Source organism: Canis lupus, chromosome 4 (genome assembly GCF_048164855.1).
Source record: "Canis lupus baileyi chromosome 4, mCanLup2.hap1, whole genome shotgun sequence".
In the NCBI taxonomy this organism is placed as follows: Eukaryota; Metazoa; Chordata; class Mammalia; order Carnivora; family Canidae; genus Canis; species Canis lupus.
The window spans coordinates 44,070,844-44,091,323 of NC_132841.1; the positions used below are offsets into that span (position 1 = coordinate 44,070,844).

General features: G+C 44.6%; 1 protein-coding gene and 1 long non-coding RNA gene across 8 annotated transcripts in view; one reads left to right on the top strand and one right to left on the bottom strand.

The window, feature by feature from the left end:
* The window catches only part of WWC1 (WW and C2 domain containing 1), a 151,541-nt gene that overhangs the window by 67,237 nt on the left and 63,824 nt on the right, over positions 1–20,480 (bottom strand). For all 5 annotated transcript variants that reach the window (XM_072824228.1, XM_072824226.1, XM_072824224.1 and 2 more), the window contains exons 2-3: positions 13,448–13,557; positions 2,696–2,899 (exon numbers count right to left, since the gene is read on the bottom strand). In XM_072824228.1, coding sequence (XP_072680329.1) covers positions 2,696–2,899; positions 13,448–13,557 — 314 coding nt within the window. The remainder of the gene's footprint in view (positions 1–2,695; positions 2,900–13,447; positions 13,558–20,480) is intronic.
* LOC140632330 (uncharacterized) lies at positions 987–17,260 on the top strand. 3 transcript variants are annotated; one of them, XR_012029849.1, is made up of 4 exons: positions 987–1,207; positions 13,509–13,721; positions 15,217–15,371; positions 16,491–17,260. It is a non-coding gene; the product is annotated as an uncharacterized lncRNA (long non-coding RNA). The 3 variants fall into 3 exon arrangements; XR_012029848.1 differs by having other exon boundaries at positions 16,517–17,256; XR_012029850.1 differs by lacking the exon at positions 15,217–15,371 and having other exon boundaries at positions 16,517–17,252.

A 20,480-nucleotide genomic window follows, 5' to 3' on the forward strand; every position in this document is an offset into this window, starting at 1 on the left:
CCATCAACATGTCATTGGCAGCAACTGATGGACTCACACTGATGGCATAGTTTTTTTCCCCGGCTCTTTGGAAATTAAGCTGCAGACACAATGCCACGTGCATGTCTTTAGAACAAGGACATTCTCCTACATAGCCACAACATGATGATCATACTTATGACAATTTTCCAAATGCTTGAGAATGTCTTCTTTGGCTGCCTCCTACCCCCCGCCCTAATCCAAGTTCTAATCAGGGTACAGACATTTAGTTTGGTTTATGTCTCCAGAGTTTTTTTTTTTTTTTTTTTTAAAGTCTAGAATAGTTTCCTCTCTTTCTGGTTTTTCAGTGTGTTTTTACACCAAAGACTCCAGGCTGATTATCCTGTAGGATATTCCACATTATGGATCTGTCTGGGTGTTTCTTGATTTGATTGATGGTAAACATTTTTGTCAGGCACCCTCCATACTGTTCTTACTGAATCATATCAGAAGGCATGCAATACCAGTTCGTCTCCTTATGGTGATGCTAATTTTATACCTGTGTGAGGTGGTGGCTATAGTTCTCTCCCATGTGAAAATACACTTCTCTCAAATGAGTGATTTGTGGGGTGATATTTTTGGTCCACGTAAAAGCATCCTGTCCCCCCAAATAGGAAGTTTTGTTTTTATACACACTTGTCACTTTTCAGACTGCAGGACTTCAGAGAAAAAAAAAAAAAAAGACCCAACCTTTTCAAACCTGAGTTTCAGTAGGGACAAAATATCTCCCTGCCAGGGTTGTGGTAAGGATAACACTATAAATTGAATTCTATCCCCCACCTTCCCCTTTCCAATCCATATGATGAAGCTCCAGCCCCCAAGGGGATGGAGTTTGAAGATAGTCTTTGGGAGGTGATTAGGTTTAGATGAGGTCACAAGGGTGGGGCTTTCATGATGGGCTAGTGACCCTATAGGAGGAGACACCAGGTAGCATGCTGTCTCTGTGCTATGTGATGACACAATGAGAAGACAGCCACCTGGCAGCCAGGAAGAGGGCTCTCACCAGAACCACACCATGCTGACATCCTGATTTTGGACTTCTAGCCTCCAGAACAATGGGAAAATACACTTCTGGTGTGTAAGCCACGAACTCTGTGAGATTCTGTGACGGTAGCCTGAGCTATCTAAAACAGATTAAATGCTAAAATGCTCACGGCAGTCTCTTGGACATTACTTGACCTAGAAAAAGGTAATGAAGTTCTTTTCCATAATCTGAGATGCTAGGGGTTTGCTTGAGTCACCAAGGAAAAGGGTAGGCCTGGGACAATGAGTAATTGGGCAAGTTTTGTCCCCCTGGCGGACTAAACTTCTCAAAGTGAGAGCTTCATACCAGAGAAGTGTCAGGTAACCCAGCCAAGTCATGGCACAGCCTAATGCTGGCCCCTTGATCCACAGAGAGAATGCTGGTGGGACAGATGGGATGGGTTTACAACTTCCTGTTGCTTCTCACTAGCTCTAAGACCCTGGGCATGTCATCGACCCCTCTAATCTGTTTCCTGATCTGTGACAGGGGACATTAACTGTACTTGCCCACAGGGGTTATTATGAGGATTCAATAAAATAGCATGTTTGGCCCAACCTGTACTAAGCACTCAATATACACTGGGAGGGATTGGTTACTAGAAATAAGACAAAAATCCCCAACACCTAGGAGAAGGTGAGTGAACTCCTGAACAGGTACTATTCTGGCACTGCCCTGGGTACGAGGGACTAGGGCCCCAACATGCTTGTTCTCCTGGATACCAGCGTGAACCGGGAAGACAGGAGCCCTGCCCTTACAGAGTTAATACGCCAGTGGAGGTAATGCAGACAGACATGTAAGCAGATGTCTTGTGACACACGCTATGAAGAAAATAAACAGAGAGGCATTACAGAGGCTAACAGTGGGGAAGGGAGTCTGTTGATGGAGTTGTCAGAGTGAGCCTCTCAGAGATGACAGGAAGAATGAGACTGGAAGGGTCAGAGGGAGCCAGCTGTGCAAATGGACGCACGAAGAGCATTCTACGCAGGGGTGCAGCAAGAGCAAGAACCCCGAGGTGGAAAGGTGCAGGGCAGGCCAGGGCAGTAGAGTGGGGGACTCTGGAGCCTGGTGAATGAGCCTGAGCTGCAGTGAGTGGCCGCAAGAGACGAGGTGGGGGCAGCCAGCGGGGGCCTGATCACAAATGGCGGTGGAAGCCATGGAAGGAACGACGGGAAGCTGCCAAAATTTTTTTTTTTTTTTTTAACTGTGGTAAAATATACGTAACATAAAATTCACCACTTTGATAATTTTTCAATGTCCAGTTCAGGGGCATTAAGTACATCTATGTTGTTGTGCAACCATCACCACCACCCATCTCCAGAAGCTTTTTCATCTTCCCCACTTGAAACTCCATCCGTTACGGAAGAACTGCCTACTCCCCACACCCTGTAGCCTTTGAAGGGCTTTACATGAGGAGATCTGCAACCCACCTGGCAGTCGGAGAGCACTGCAAACGAATGAAAGGAATGGGACAAAAATGGCACATGAATCACCGCAAGGCACAAGCAGGGGCAGGAGAGGCATCGGAGAAGCAGAGATGGAAGGAAACAGGCAGATGTGAGAAGCGCTGAGAGACAAGCCAGCCAGGACTGGGTGCAGCCACTGCCTCCTCCCTGCAGAGGTGTTGGTGGGGTGCTGGTGGTGGGAGGTACTCACAGCTGACCTGGGAGCCCAGCTTGTGCTCCCAGACGGCGTGCAGCTGCTGATACTCCTGCTGCGCGAGCTCCAGGCGCTGCCGCTTCACCTGGTAGATCTCCTTCTGCGCGCTCAACGCCTCCTGGGCCACCACCAGGTAATCCTTCAGCATGTGCTCCTGCTCCCGCCGCCATTGGACCCGCGGGTCCTCGATCTGGGTGGTTTCTGGAACAGACCCCAGCAGACACCCTAGGTCAGCACCTCACAAATAATCTGTTGGGTCGGTGGCCTGTGGAATCGACTACCAGAAATCAAAAAGCAGAATAAATAGGAAGTCACGATAAAGGCAGATGGGTTAAACTTAACCTATTAAACCACAGTGACTCTCCACTCGGATTAAGCAAACGAACAGAAAATAACCAGAATCAATTTCCATACCCAAAGTCAATCTGTCTCAGAACAGCCAGGAGAAGGACCAAAATAACCAGAATCAATTTCCATACCCAAAGTCAATCTGTCTCAGAACAGCCAGGAGAAGGACCAGGTTTGAGTTCTAATCTAGATAGAGGCTCAAGGACATTATAGATGCTTAAGGTCATCTGTTTTGGTAAAGAAAATTAAATAATATTTTAGATGGTATGAAAAAATAAGGACCTCATTTCCTGCTGGCAATGTAAATTAAAGCATATTTAGAAGAGGACGGAGTATGCAAATAAAGACCCTTAAAGTGTGAATACCTTTGACCAATAATACCCCCATACTAATTTATTATTAAACATAATAAAATATGTAGGCAAACATACATTTGTACCAAACTGGGATAATAATAATAATGAAAATAATAACTAGCACTTAGTTCATGTTTACTCTGTGCCAGGCACTGATCTAACTACTTTACATCTATTTACCCCTTCGATCCTTACACTAACCTAAAGGGAAGATTCCATTTTGACACCCACTACTCAAAAGGGAAAATCTGGACACAGATCAAATAACTTGCTCAAGGTCACATGGAAAATAACTGGCCAAATAGGTCTGCTGTGTTTTACATAATACACTGCCACAGCCACTAAAAATAGTGTGTTCAAAGAAATAGGATGAAATGGAAAGGGGCCTATGATATACGAGTAGAAGTACAGAGGGCAAACCATATAAATAATTTTGATTATTGAAATTATACGTACATTCTCAAAATGATTAGGAGACAACTTAGCACCTTATCGGCACTAGATATGCCTTGGTAGTAGTAGGATATTTTTTCTTCATTCTTTTTGAAAAAAATTATCTATAAATATGTATAGTGATCATATGAAAAAAAAAAAAGTCAAAACCCAAAAAGATAGACATTTAGAAAAAGGGACAGCAGGCAGCTGAACGACATGGAACAGGTCAAAGCAATGTCAAAGAATCAATGCCCATCAACTGCCAACGCTCCAGCCACTTCCCAGGTGGGGGGTGAGGTTGGAGAGTGGGGGGTGCTGACACATCAGAAACTGTACAATCATGGCCATGTGGTGAACCCAGCCAGCAGACAGGTTTTGCTTAACCCAAAGTGTTTTATTAGTTTTGAGTTGGTTACTAGTATGTAAAAATAGGAGATTTAAACATTAGAATCCTGATATCTGGTTTCTCAGAAGATCTGGCCACACTGAGTCCACAGTCCGCCACAGACCCGAGCACTGCATCAGTCTGCTGGTCTGCTTCATTCATTTGGGTCATGGTTCTGACTCCTGGAGAATCTGAGTTCATGTCTCCTTTTATATAGGCCCTAGAGCTCTCATTCCTCCTGCACAGGCCCAAATGAGCATTTCTAATGAAAGCAAAAACTTTCATTAGAAATGGGAGAATGATCACAGAAGCAGCAGGGCCGGGATGCCTGTGTGGCTCACTCAGTTAAGCGATTGACTCTTGATTTCAGCTGAGGTCTGATTTCAGGTCCTCAGATCGAGGCCCGCACCAGGCTCTGTGCTCAGCACAGAGTTTGCTTGAGATTCACTCTCTCTGCCTCTCTCCACTGCTTGCATGTGTGCACATGCTTTCTCTCTAAATAAATAAATAAATCTTTAAAAAAAAAAAAAAAAGCAGCAGGGCCAAATTTTCATCCCTGCCAGTAATTGCTGTGTTACAATGGGCAGGCTGCTTAACCTCTCTGAATGTATTTCTATAATTACTAAAGAGGATAATCAGCCCTGCCTCCTAGGAAGCTATAAAGCACTTCTGCTCAGGTAAAGTAAACAAACGGTGGTTGAGAGGAAAGCACAAACTCTTTTCTGGGACCAGTTTTTGAACTGTGCACGAATAGCAATTCCTTTAGCTTTTCCTCCTCCCTTTTTCTGGGAAAGAAAACAAGGACTTAAGATTGCTGGCAGGAGCCACAAGATTGCTTCCCATAAGAAAAACTTTGCAACTCTTCCACTAAGAAAGGAGGAGGGACATTTGCAAGAAAAAATTAAGAAGGGGAGCATTTATAAGGCTAGGGCCCATAACCCATCAGTAGATGTGGACTCTCAGAGTCAGGGACTCTTGACTGCCCTTCAAGCACTAGCCTCAGACCTCCAGCTGACAGAAACCACATAAAAGAAACAGCTGGTCATGGCGCCAGGTTGGAGGTGTTTTCTTAAGTTTGTAACTTTTTAAAATTTATATTTTTGGGGAAAGATACTGAAAAATACCTAAAAGGAAAATCTCACAATTCCACCACTGCAAATTTATAAAACACGAAGGGAGAGTTTCCATGTCTCTAATTCTACTACCCAGAAGTAAATGCTGCTAGGAGTCTCAGATACTAAAAGATACTATCCTTTGATTATATGTCAATCTGTTTATACATATGTATCTATATACACTAATTTGTTTTTAATGCAAAATAGCCCCATGTCATATATACTAGTCTGTAATCTGCTTCCATCTGCAAATGATGTATCATACTCATCCTCCCATGAGTGCAGACGCAACTCAATTTTTTGTTTATTGGTTTTACTGTTTTTATTTATTTTTAAATCTTTTTATTTACTTCAACCATTTAAATGGTTGCATATCATTGTATGGTATGGTATTAAGCTTTATTTATGGTAGAGTGTTAGTGGTTTCTCAGACCACTATTGGGAAACTTTTGGATTATTTTCATTTTTTTTGCTACCACAATCAATACTGCAGTGACAATCGTTAAAAACAGTTTTATGAACTTGTGTGATTAATTCTGCAGAATATATTTCTTAATAGAGGGACTACTGGGTTGGAGGGTATATATAAATATATAGAAATATTTGTTTAAATTTTGCAGATACAACATATTACCTTCCAAAAGGTTATATCAATTTTTATTCTCACAAACAGCCTATGAAAGTGCCTTTTTCCCCAGATTCTCAGCAAAACTGCCTTAGAAAAAATGTTAGTACTTCATCCAGTAATTTTGGGTCCTGGCAATGTATTAGAATCAGCTGAGGAGCTACAAAAAACAAAAACAAAGAAGGCTGAACTCTGCCCCAGAACACTTACATCAGAATTTCTAGGAGTGGGACCCAGGCATTGTGAGTTGTATAAGCTTCTCCAGGTGACTCTGAAATGCAGATAGGGCTGAGAAGCCCTAAGTGCAACATTAGAATCACTTGGGCATATTTTAACACTCCTGATGCCCAGGTCCCAACCTGGATCAATTAGATCGGAATCTCTGGGGGTGGGGATGAGGCAAAGGTGATTTGCAAAGCTCCCCAAATAATTCCAATGTGTCACCAAAGGTGAAAACCTCTAAGAGGTGACAACACAGATGGGCTGAGTGATCACTGAAGCTGGCAGGCTAGGCTGGCAGGTGTGATGCTGAACTCCAGGTGGGATCACCCACCAGAGGGCTCGCTGAATCACCGGGCCCTAGACGAGCAGCTAGGGCACACGTGGATGAGCCCTCCCTCTCTCCAGTGCTCCCTTTAGTAGTGCCTGCCCTGTGGCCGAGGTCCTACTCTTTGAAACATAAATGTATGGGAGAGCCTTAATTGAAAGCTTGGTCAGCCACCACTTTTGGTGGTCCAGGCTTTCTCTCTCTCTCTTTTTTTTTAAGATTTTATTTATTTATTCGAGAGAGAGAGAGAGAGAGAGAGAGAGACAGAGACAGAGAGAGGCAGAGACACAGGCAGAGGGAGAAGCAGGCTCCATGCAGGGAGCCCGACGTGGGACTCCATCCCGGGTCTCTAGGATCACACCCTGGGCCGAAGGCGGCGCTAAACCACTGGGCCATAGGGGCTGCCCCAGGCTCTCTTTTATAGTAGAAACCAACACAGAAAGATGAATGCACACATAGACAAACAACACACAACCCCACATCAGAATACTGGTTTCAGCCTGGCCGCATGTTAGAATTATCCCCGAGATTCCCATTCAATTGGTCTGCACTATGAAGTGGGTATCAGTATATTGCTTAAATCAACTTTATTAAGGCATAATTTAAATACGATGAAGTGCAGGCATTTGAAGTGTGTATAGTTCAATATGTTCTGACAAATGTGTACACCATTAACCACTGCTTGAATCAATGTATAAAACATTCCCTTTACCTTAACAATCCCTGTACTCTTTCCCAGTCACCGCCATCCACCTCCTCCCTCCACTTCTACCTGTTTAGAACTTCCCATCAACGGGCCCATATACAGAGTGTACTCTCTGGGCCTTGCTTCTCATGCTCAGCATAAGGCTTTTAAGACTCATTTATGTTGTTTTATCAGTGACCTGTTTCTTGTTATTGCTCAATAATATTCTATTATGTGAATGTTATCACAATTCACTTTTTGATGAACTTTTAGGTTGTTTCTAGTTTGGGATTTTTTTTAAAAAAAGTATTTGTTTGAGAGAGAGTGCGTGGGTGCCTGTGAATGGGAGGAGGTGGCAAAAGGAGAGAGACAGAAAATTCACGAGCAGACTCCCTGTTGACATTGGAGCCCAATGCAGAGCTTGATCCCAGGACCCTGAGATCATGACCTGAGCCAAAATCAAGAGTCTGACACTTAACCAACTGAGCCACCCAGGCGCCCCTCTAGTTTGGGATTATCATGAAAAGCTTTAATGGACATGCATGTACAAGTCTTTGGGCACATGTTTGCATTTCTCCCAGGTAAAACTATCCAGCAGTGGAACTGCTGTGTTGCATGATAAGCATATACTGAATTTTATTTAAAAAAAAAACAGCAATCATTTTGAACTGATGAGTTCTACACACATTCCACACCCCACTACCTCTACACACCACACACCCACTTTCTACACACACCACACACCCATCCAAAATGGTTGCTCTGATTTACATCTCACCACTAACGTATTAGAGTTCTGGTTCCTTCACATCCTTGCCAACTACGGGCATTGTTAATCTTTTTCATTTTAGTCATTACAGTGGGGTTGCAGTGGTACTTCCCTGTAGTTTTTTTTTTAAATTGGTCATTTGTATATCTTTAGTGAAAGTGTCTTTTTAAATCTCTTGCTTATAATTTTTATTGAGTTGTTGGGCTTCTTAATATTAAGTTGTAAGATATAAGAGTTCTTTATACATTCTTGATGTGGTATTCTTACATTCTTTGTCAGATGTAAGAATCATAAATATTTTTTTCCTTATCTGTGGCTTGCCTTTTCAGTTTCTTAATGGTGTCTTTTGAAGAACACAGGTTTAAATTTGATGAAACTCCATTTATCAATTTTTTTCTTTTATAGTTAGTGATTGTTGGGTGTTGTGCAAAAAAAAAAAATCTTTTCCTACCATAAAATCTTGAAGAGTTTTCTCCTATGTTTTCTTCTAGATCTCTTCTAGTTTTCCCTTTTATGTTTGGGTCTATGGTCATTTTGAGGTTTCTTTTATGTACGGTGTGAGGCAAGGAGAGAAGTGGACATGTACTTTTTTCTATGTGGACCAGCAACTGTTGAAAAGACTGTCCTTTAGGACACTGTGCTTTTCAGAAGCTCCCGGGGGTTCTATGGAATTGTGTTAATAGCTGTTAGTCCTGAACCACTTCTGAGGGAGTCCTCCCAGACCCAGCCTCGTCTGCTGGTACTCCCCTTCCTTAAGTCCATCACACCCAAACAGATAACTTCACACTTGGATCTTTGAGATCACCTTGGCTAGCTAATTTCTCGTTTTTATTAAAGCTATACATGGCCACAGTTTAATCATTCAGCATGTTATAAACTTAGCTATGTAAAACATCACCCCCTATCTTCTACCCCCTTATGTTCCCCTCCCTAAAAAGCAGCTTTGCCAACATTTAGCTGAGTGAAACTATCATTGAGAACCCCTTCTCTATTCTCCCTCATGCCCCAAACATCAACCTACAAACACATTCCACACACGTTCTCCACACTCATGAGTTCACACACATTCCACACACCACCACCTCTACACACCACACACCCACTTTCTACACACACCACACACCCATCCATGTGGCTAACACTATTGTATTTTACAAAAGCTTTAACAACAATCATCTTAAAAACAGCTGAACATCTGGAGAATGCCCAACCTTGTTACTATGCAAAAGAATGCAAATGAAAAGCAGTAAAGTAAGAATTTACAACCTATGATGGATTTATCAAAACATAAAGAAAAGAAAATAGCCCCATACTGATCAAGGTATCAGGAAAACAGTAATCTGGCTGCCTGCAGCAATATAGATTGCTAAAATTTTCTGGAAATACTTATCAATCTAGGAATATGGACCAGAAGTCTCAAATAACCTTTCAGTTTGTGATCCTCTATTTGGAAATATAAATGAAATTATCACAAAGGAGAGAAGCAATATGAATAAAGATTCTCCCTCTAGTGTTATTTATTTCTAATAAATAAATGGAAATAACACAAAAGGTCAGCAATGAGGGCAATTATGGTATATTTATGTGGTATGGTATATTTATGGTATATTTATGGTATATATATTATATATATTTATGGTATATTTATGTGGTAATATGTAACACCACATCTACTCAATACATTAAAAATGACAAATATGGTGGCACTTGGATGGTGCAGTCCGTTGAGCATCCAACCCTTGGTTTTGGCTAAGATCATGATCTCAGGGTTGTGGGATTGAGGCTGGCCTCTGGCTGTGTGGTCAACACAGAGTCTGCCTGAGGATTCTCTCTCCCTCTCCCTCTGCACCCCCCCCCACTTGCGCAAACACCCACGCATACTCTCTCTCTCAAATAATCTTTTTTAAAAATGACAAATATAAAGACTACATGGTATCTCTCAAATACTCAAAGCATGAAGAGAAAATGGCAAAACACACAACTTGATCACTGATTAAAACCATCTAATTAGGATGGATGTAAATAGTGGGAGTACTGAAATTAATAAAATGGGTCATATTTTGGAAAGCATTGTCTATATTTGCTGCTCCTCATTCCTCCAGCTTCTTTCAGACTCACTGTAGTCAGGCTCTTGCCCTGAGTCCTTGTCCAAAGCTCCCCTCTCAAGTTGGGTCTATCTCAGTCATCTTGCTACATGATCCATCAGAAGTATTCAACAGGATTCAAGACCCTCTCTTTGACGTACTTCCTTCACATAGCTGCTAAGATAGCATGGTTTTCCTCTCTCCTTCCTGGTCACTCCTCAAGGTCACCACTGGCTTTTCCCTTCTCTGCATCCCCTTACTATTTGAGGACCCCAAGCCTCACTTCTCAGTCCTCTTCTCTGTCTTTGATTTACTCCTTTGATGACCTCAGCTGTTTCATGTCTTTAAATACTACCTATATGCCAACAACTCCCAAATAACTATCTTAGCCCAGATCTCTTTTCCAAACTCCAGAGTCCTTTATCAAATTGGCCAGCAATATCTTAAATGTGTAACAGACATGGAAGACTCAACATGCCCAAGCTCTTGTTTTCCTTCTAAACTCAGTTATCCTCCAGTTTTTTCCATCCAGTCGATGACACTCCATCCTGCCAGTTGCTCAGTCTCCATGAGCATCATTCATTCCTCTTTCATGCTCCATATGCAATCTACCAGGAAATCCTATTGGCTCTACCTTGAAAATACATCCACATCTGGCCACTTTTTGCCACTTCCACCACTGTGGCCTTGGTCTGGGTCACTTGAACTACTGTAATCATCTCTCACAAGATTTCTGCTTCTGTGTTTGCCCAACTAAGGTCTATTCTCAGTAAAGCAGCCAGAGTGGCCTTTTTATGACATAAAGCAGATCATGCCACTCATCTGCTTAAAACTCTTCAATGGCTCTCATCTCACATGGAACAAAAGCTAGAGCCCATAAGGCAGATCACCTTGCAAAATACCACCCCATCTATGCTCTGCAACTCTCTGGCCTGATGTTCTTCTCCTGGCTTCCTCACTCACTCATTCTGCTATGTGCACACCTGCTTCCTTGCCATTGCTGTGCAAGCTGAACATGACCACTCCTCAGAGTTCTTGCTCTATCAATCCTCTACCTAAAATACCCCCTTATTTCCCTCAAGTCTTAGCTCCTAAAAATCTCATTTTCTAAACCAGATCTTCTTTCTAAAGACTATCACCACTGTCCTTCCCCACTACCCTCAAATGTACCCCCACATGTCTCAGCTCACACTCTTTCTCTTTCTCCCATAATACTCCAATTAATTAATACATCACATAATCAGCTTATTTATGTTATTTATTTTTTTTGGCTTTTCTGCTAAAATGGAAGCTCTATTAGGGGAAGAAACCTTGCCATTTTGCATTGTCACATATCCCAAGTTCTGAGAACAGTACCTGGAACATGATAGGTGGCCAGTGAATATTTGCTGAATCAATGGATGCTAGATGGTGGACTTAATTTGTCCTATTTCTATTGGGTCTATAATGGAAGAAGGTAATTTCAGTCCATGAACCACACAAACATGGAGGACTGGTCCGAGTCCATTGCTCCGAATGCTTGGGCCTCAAGAGTCACACTCACTCCACCTGTATCACTGGCTCCATCTGCAGAAGTGGTGCCCTCCATCCAAGGAGAACAACTTCAGAGCTAAAGGCACCCAATAGCCTGATAGCTGGTAAAACTATCAGAATTCTTCCTATGGTGGCCCCTATTTACTCACCTGCCCATATACCCCATTTCTACCATCATCCTCTCAAGAACAAACCCTGCCACTGCCTGCTGCTCCTTCCTCCCTTCTATTTCTCCAGCAACTCCCAGAAGCACCTTAAAATCCCACTCTCGCCATCAGATTTTAATGAGGGGGATGAACTCAGCAATTAAACACAAGGAGAGGACTGGTTAGGGTTCCTGTGCATCAGTGTTTAACCCAGCATACCGTGCGGCCCTCCAAGCATTAACCTCATTCCCTGTACACACTCAATTAGGCATATTTACTTCTCATTATCCAGCATGCAATCATGAGTGCTAATAAAAACCTCTGCTACCCCCAACAATGCAATTAATGCCATTAGCTGTCTCTCAGAAACTCTTCTACACTTTGGTGCCGACCAAGTCTGCTCATTCATTTATTTAGTCATGAATTCATGCACATATGCCCTTTCCTATTTAACAGAGGAAAAATGTGCACCTACTATGTGCCTTACCAAGCACAGGTATGGGACTGGAGCAGTGAATTAGATAATGTCCTGTTTTACAACAGGCAAATGGTTATACCACAGAGTGATGAGGGGCACAAAAGAGCATGGCCAGGTGCTAGTGAAACCCCAAGGAGGAACTGAATGGGGAACCACAACTCAAACCTCAGTTCCACCCCTCTAGCTCTGAGTGTCAAGCAGTCAGTTTAGATTTCTAAGTTCCATTTATATGATGGGGATAATCATCCTAACACTCCATGGGGGAGCAGGGAGGATTAAATGAGATGATGACTATCAGGTGCCTGAGCACACTGCACAGAATGTATGTTCAGTGAACTGGGGCTTTTAGGATTTTGTGCTCTATTCTCAGCCCTCAGGTTTGGCCAGGCACATCCCATTTCATTCCATTCTCCTCTTGCCTGAAAGAACAAAGGGAACCCTACACTTCAGAAGGTTGAGAGTGAGACAGGCTTTGGATAAATGAATGGGGCAGCAAATTTCAGAGGGCAGGAAATAGTCCTGGCCAGGAAGTGTACTAAGGATGAAGCCCAAATATGTATCAACTCTCCCTGGCAGGGGGACTGTGACCTGGGTTCCTCCACCTGTCAGACAATATGCTTGTCCCTTTCTCAATTTATTCCTCTATCATAGTCCTAGAGACAAAGACACTAGGAATATTTACTCTGGATCAGGACACTTGGATCATGGACAAAAAGTGAGGGTGGGCTGACTGGTATGAGGGGCTGGAGGCGCACACTCATACCAATTCACTATGGACACACATGTATGCATACTGCCAGGGACATGTGGGGGCTCCAGCTGCCCCAAAATGGCCTGCCAGGGACAATGACACATCTGCCTTACATGGAAAAAATCCGTATGCACAAAAATTGAGATATATATACATAAAAAGGATATATGCATATACACAAACATACAATTGGAACATTTCTGGAATGATACACAAGAAATTATTAGCAGTGGCTGTTTCTGTAAAATTGGGGAGCTGGGTTGTGAGCGGGGAGTTTTAGATTCTATTTAAAACCCTTCTAAATGGTTATTTTGTATGAGCATACATTATCTATCTATATCTACATTGACATCTCTGTCTAACTCTATATAAAACAAAACACAATCTGGCTTCAAGAATCTCTGCCGGCAGCTCTTTCAGACTTGAGGGGAGGGGTGTGGAGGTAGAGGGATGGGGTGCAGGCTGGGGAAGGGAGGCTGGCCAGGAACTTACTGGTGTTGTGGTCTATGAAGTAATCTCCAACCTGTGGGTCATACGCCTCTTCCCATCCTAGCGGCAACTCATCACTAATGCAGTCAGCAAAGGTGAGCGGTTTGGTGTACCTGGCAGAGAGGAGAGACAGACTCCATCAGCCCACAGTCCCCAAGGTCCTGCAGCTCACCACTTCTCTCAGCCTCCCTGCTCCTCTGGGCTGGCCCAACAGAGCCACAGACTCCACACTGACCCCAGCCCTGCTGTCCCCATGGCCCCCCATCGTCCCAGGAAGGTGAGTGCATGGCTGCAGCAGCAGGTTAGATCATCCAGGAGGGAGGCAGGGAAACTGCATTCCAGTCCCCACTTGGCCACTCATTTGGGAATGATTTGAGCAAGTCACCTTCCTTCTTGGGGGTGTTCTGCATCTGCATCTTTGAGAGGTTTGTAGAAAAGGGTTCGAAGGTCAAGCTTTGCTCCTGAACTTGGACTCCAGCCCTCACTGGCTTCTTCACTGCAACTCACTTGCCTACCCCACCCCCAGTCTTCATTCTGGCTCTAGCTCACATTTGTCAAGCCCACTTGCCCTCTGGAAAGCTGGTTTATAGCAGCATCTAGAATAGCAGATGTTCCAATCCTATGAATTTGGCCAAAAGAAGTATTTATTTACCTCCTGATTAAGTTCCCAAATGCTGACATCCACCACTGTCCTTCCCTAGACAATCCAGGCCAAACTGATCTTTTTAGTAACAGCTACTCTCTAAGGCCCCATTTTGGTGTGCAGTGGTAGTAATCATCCAACTAAATGAACTAAGGCCGTCAAGGTGGGAAAACAGTGCAAACCATTGGTCAAGCATTTCAGCCAGACTGCAGGGAGTCACCAACCTGGACAGACAGCCAGTCAGCCCAAGTGGCCCATCCAGAAAGCCCCTCTGGTCTCTCCCACGGCTGACACTTCTGAAAATACATATTCAGATGTCCTCCCTCTCCTGTGTGCTCCCACCTCTCCCAATCCTGGATGTCCAGAAGGCTCTGTTTCATCACTCTCAGGGTAAAGCAGTAGGCTGATGACCATAGGCCAGAAGGAAAGAGGACTGGAATAGGTCTACGATTCCTAATGAAGACCTTCCCTTCCAGGCCTCAGGAAACTGCCCTCTCTCTTATACTGTGCTATCTCCTCTCCTATACCTACTCTTAGTCAGACTTAAGCAAAATATATGGGGAGGAAAAGGAACACTTGAAAGAGCCCCTGGTGGGCAGGATGCGGTGATTCATGGGCTACCATCTATCCAAGTCAGGTAGGTCATGAAAAACACCTCCTGGCTGAATAAGTGGAGAATCCAAAAGCTTGTGTTAGTAATTTGCTGCTGTATTGTGAGAGACGATGAGGATGAGGCCAGAGGCAACTAGGATATGCAACAGACTGCTCCGTCAAATAAAGAGTCAGTAATCATCACTTATATTGGCTATGTGGGTTCAGCCACTTGTTCTCTTTGAGCCTCAGTTTTTTTCTTTCTTTTCTTAAGGGGGGTGGGGAGGATAGGGCAGAGGGAGAGGGAGAGAACCTCAAGCAGGCTCCATGACCAGTGCAGAGCCTGATGCAGGGCTTGATCTCATGACTCTGAGATCATGAACTGAGCCAAAATCAAGAGTCAGACACCTAACCAAATTAGTCACCCAGGTGCCCCTCATCTAAATCAATCTTTCTTTCTTTCTTCCTTCCTTTCTTTCTTTCTTTCTTTCTTTCTTTCTTTCTTTCTTTCTTTCTTTCTTTCTTTCATTTATTTGAGGGGGAGGAAGGACAGAGGGAGAGAGAGAATCTCAAGCAGACTCCCTGCTGAGCACAGAGCCTGATGCAGGGTTCGATCTCATGACCTGATGCCTGATGATGATGATGCCTGAGCCAAAATCAAGAGCTGGATGCCTAACCTACAGAGTTATCCAGGTGCCCACCCCTCCTCTTCTTTAAAGATTTATTTGAGGGATCCCTGGGTGGCGGCAGCAGTTTAGCGCCTGCCTTTGGCCCAGGGCATGATCCTGGAGACCCGGGATCGAATCCCACGTCAGGCTCCCGGTGCATGGAGCCTGCTTCTCCCTTTGCCTATGTCTCTGCCTTTCTCTCTCTCTCTCTCTGTGTGACTATCATAAATAAATAAAAAAAAAAGATTTATTTGAGAGAGAGAGAGAGATCAGTGAGGGAGAGAGAAAGAAGCAGACTCTCTGCTGAGTGCAGAGACCCATAAAGGTTTTGATCCCACAACCCTGAGATCATGACCTGAGCTGAAATCACTTAACCGACTGGGCCACTCAGGCACCCCTGAGCCTCAGTATTTTTACCTGACAAGTGGGGATAATAGTAACAACTGTCCAGGCTGTTGGCTAGGTTAAATAACGTCATATTTTAGGAGCATTTAGCACAGATCCTGGTGTGAATGAATGCTCAGAAAACATTATTGTTATCTCTGTTCCCTAGAAGAGAAAATTGAGGCTAGAAAAGACTAAGTACGATTCTCCAAGTCAATGACGAACCTGGAATCTCAAATGTGTCTCCAGAGTCATGAGCTAAAGGGTTCTCTTGGATTGATGTTTTCAGTGTACCTCCTGAGCCCTGGGGAAAATGCCAAGCCACTGTCTTAGAGTCAGAGGAGGAAAGAAATGGAAAAGACACACAGGTGACAGGGACTTTCATTGGCAAGGAAAGCTCTTCATTCAGGCACAATTGTGCGACTCTGGATAAAGTTCCTGCAAACTGTTTTCGGCCCACACTTCCTGCCCACCCCATGCCCTACCCAGGCTTCAGAAACAAAAAGGCCATGTCTCACAGCGCCTCCTCATCTTCTGACTTCACCAAGTGGTTTGTTCTCTCTTTTTCTTTTTCTTTTTTTTTAAAGTATTTTTCTTAATTTTTTATTTATTTATGATAGAGAGAGAGAGAAAGAGAGGCAGGCATAGGCAGAGGGAGAAGCAGGCTCCATGCACCGAGAGCCTGACGTGGGATTTGATCCCGGGTCTCCAGGATCGCGCCCCGGGCCAAAGACAGGCACTAAACCGCTGCGCCACCCAGGGATCCCTGTTCTCTCTTTCTTACAGAGGATGAAGATCAGTGACCACCAAAGAGTCAAGTCTCGTCCAACATCATTTGATACAGCAAATCTCTGAAAAAGCCTCTGAAGAAAAACCACACATAGGCATACCCCTCTGCAGAGAGTCACTCTCTTACTGAGGACAGAAGAATCTGTGAGGGAACGGGCATGCTTGAATCAAACCTTCCTTTCTGGTTAATTCCTCTCCCCGCTTCTGCCCTGAAAGCTCTGCCTGCCAGCCTGGCTGCACAGACAGGAATCCTATTATATATACTGTTTGCAACCCAGAAAATCAAGAAGATATGTCCCTTCCTGACAGTTCCTCTGGGATCAGTGCCTTTCAAAAGTCTTCCCTGGGGATCAATTAAATGGTTTCATCAATGGTGCATCTAATAAGAGATTCCTGTGTCCCCCACAAACAAATAAATATTTATGGAATGGGTGACTGCAATAATGAATATGTAGGAATGAAAAATAATGATGTATTGTCCTATATTTTGCTAAAAGGAAAGGATGCTCTCAATAGATCATGAGAAAAACAACACTGTTGAAAGAGAACATCTACAGGATACTGTTATGGTATATTTTGTCTAAAAATGTGTGTTCACACATGCATGTGCCTGTGTGTGCTTATGTGTGTGTACAGAAGAGAAACTGGGTGTTCACTTCGGCAGCACATATAGAAGGGAAACTGGAAAGATGTACATAAAAATGTCATCTTGGTCCAGGGGTTGTAATGTAATTTTTTTTTTTTTTACTAATTTCTCTGTAATGTTCATATATCAGTATAATTAAAATATTTAATAATGGCTAAATCTAGGCTTAGAAAGCAAGTTATATATATCATGTTCTCTCTCCGGATAACAGGCACTCTTATCCATTTTACAAATGAGAAAACATGCTCAGTATCACACAGTTAGTAAACCTCAGAGTGATAACCTAAAGCCACACTGCCTGATTTCCAAACCTAGGCTTTGCTAATAAGAATTAACAAAACCAAGTGAGTCTCAGAACAAACTGGAACACAGAGTAAGCTATGCCAGAGATATAGATAATGCCTCTCGACCTTCAGAGGCAAGTCTGAAGTAGGCAAAAGGCACTGGAGCGTCAGTATATTTGTACCTTTGATCATCGGTGTCTTGGTACAAAGATGTTCAATACACTTGGATCATCCACAGTTTCTCGATGAAAAGATAGTCAAGTGTTTCAAAGAATCCAAGTCATCGATATTAGTAATTCACTGAACTCTTGGTGAGGATGGAGGCTGGAGATAGGACAGGTCTGAAAGTGCCCAAATGCATCACTTTTCCAGAAAACCATGAACTCCACTGAGTGTTCCAGCCTTAGATACTGGGAAGTCAGAACTGTGATAAATGTTAGCTACGAGGTTCAGATATGTGACTGCCATGAGAATATGCCACTGAGATGCTGACTTCCACTTATAGGGAACACAGACATTATGCCCATCAAGGATAAAGAAGAGCGAGTCAAGAGGACCCAAAGTCAGAAGGAGAGGGCACGAGGATAAAGGTAGGCTCTGGTTTGATATTCAGGGTTCCCCTTTGATGCAATCCTGGGGGAAAAGCCAGAGGGCTGGTAGCCTAGCTCCCAGAGCTCTTCCATGGGAAAGAGAAAAGCTGAAACAGAAAACCTTCTATTGGAAGACTATGCAACTTACAAGAAATCTGGACAGCAAGATTCTCTCTGGAACAAATGCCAAGAGGGAGATGAATTATTCAGTGTGCCGCAATGTGTCATTCAGAGAACCAGGATGAAGAGAAGTGTTTTTAGCTGCACAAAGATTTAAATACACACACACACACACGTATATATGCACGTGCACGCATTCACTCTTCCTGCCAGAGAGAAGAACGGTCTGTTTAAACCAGTCCCCTCTGGGAAACTGTGGGTGCTTCTCTGGCCTACAATGTTTCCCCTTGGGCAAGCGCCAAGAATGTGGGCTGGGAAGAGATGTCCGCTTTCAGATGTGGCCCAGACTTGGGGGCTTGCCTGGAACTCCCAGCCCCCATTCTCCAATGAAGCGATTCACCCCATGTCAGCTTCAGGGCAGCCTCCAGCCTCTGTGTCCTGGACTAACGAAAACCCCAATCATGAAATTGAAATGCCCCAAATGCTGGAGGCGCGAGAGGCAGGGAGGGAAGAGGGCCAAGCAAAAACTAGTTCTGCCTCTTCTTAATTACCAATCTCTGAAGGAACACAAACATTCCTGAATGTTTCACAACAGGCCCTCCTGGAAATGCGGCCCGGATGTGTCACCTTGGAGACCGGTGGGTTCTGCCAGGATCACCCTGTAGGGAGCACACTGGCGCACCTGTCGGCAACACAGGCCCCTTGGCCCCCTCCCGGCTCCCTGTCACTTTCCTATGGCCTGTGAGAGCGAGAGCGGCTCCCGGCGTGCCATGGCCAGCACTCGGTATTCAGACGGTGCATCCTTTCTAAGCAGCAGCTCAGAGAAGGGACGCAAGACCTGCTGCCAAGTCGAACACTGGCTGGTGATTCTCCGGGGGCTGAGGAACGCGTAACCTATCTTTCATGTTCCTGTTGCTTCCCTAGCGATCCGAATGCTTCCCACAGTAACCTCTTTATCGCCATCCAGCAGAATGCTGGCCCCCAACCGGGCTCTCTCCGAGGCCAGCTGGGCGGGATGGCTTCCTAAAGGGCCCTCCAGACTCCAAGCCAAGAACTGTCCAAACTTTCAGCTGAACCTCTCGTCCCACCCCGGCACAGGGGGCCGGCCTCGGCTCCTCCGCCCGGGGGTGTTTCACACGCATAGTTCCCATAGCTTAGATTGCACAACCCCTAACTTCGCAGCCCCACCTCCAGGCTGCTGCAGAGAAGGGCCGCATTTCCAAGCTACCCTTTCACCTTTTGCACCTTGAATGCCAGGGTGGAGGGCAGGAAGAAAGTGCAATGTTTGAAGCTCTCCTCCTTTCCTTTAATGAGTAATGTTCAAACACCTTTACCTACACATCTGACAATCTGGGGGTGACAAAAACGACCATCAGAGAGTTCGTTAGGAGGACTGCACACAAAACACAGCTGAAACTTCATAAACGCCAACTGCAGAAGCGGACGAGACAGACAGGGACCTGCCCTTACATTCTAGTTGAGAGACACGCCCCAACCAGGAAGCAAGCCACTGAAGTCATGTCATGTCAGAGATTCACGCTCTTTAGAAAAATGCAACATGGTGGTGGGATCAAGGGCAATGGGGGTGGGGCATGGGAGGGAGGGAGTGTGAGAGGAAGCCTCTTGCAGAAGGTGATTTTTGGGGTGGGAAGCAATGGGAAGGGCCAGTTGCAGCGGGACGATTTTGGTGAGTTTGATGAGGGGGGAAAAAAGCCATGTAACATCTTTCTGTTATAAGTGATGAGTGGAGGCCCAGGGATGCAGAGGATGGGCTTCCGTTGTAAGAGCTACCCCTATGCTATGCTGTAGGAGGAGACCTAGAGAAACTCCCTGCCTCACCCTCTGCTTTCTTTCTCTCTCCCCCATTTCCAGCAACAAACATTTACTGCATGGACACAACTGCCTAGTCCCACGCCAGACACCATGAGGGCTCTGACATTTGAATAAGCTTTATTTCTGCCTTTAAGGGCAGCGGGTCTGGCCAGGGAGCCAAGGCTTGCCCTTAAAACAGCCAGTGACCCATCACCATGGCATTTGGTGATTGTATATGAGGTGGGGATGCTACCTGGGGCTGCAGACATAGGAAACTAGAGGATGTAGGGATGGTTAATAAGCTGCTACGTCAGCCGTTCAGATGTGAAAGGCCAAGGGGTTGGGAGACTGGAGAGACTGAGGCAACAGGGTACAGTCAGGAAAGGCTGGAGGAGGAAGGAGTCCAGGTAGGAAGGAAGAAGACAGTGGTCCACATCACGGTTACTGGGGAGACAGGTTAGCTGCTACCCACAAAGGCTCAGGATCCCATGCTGGTCTGAAACCCATGT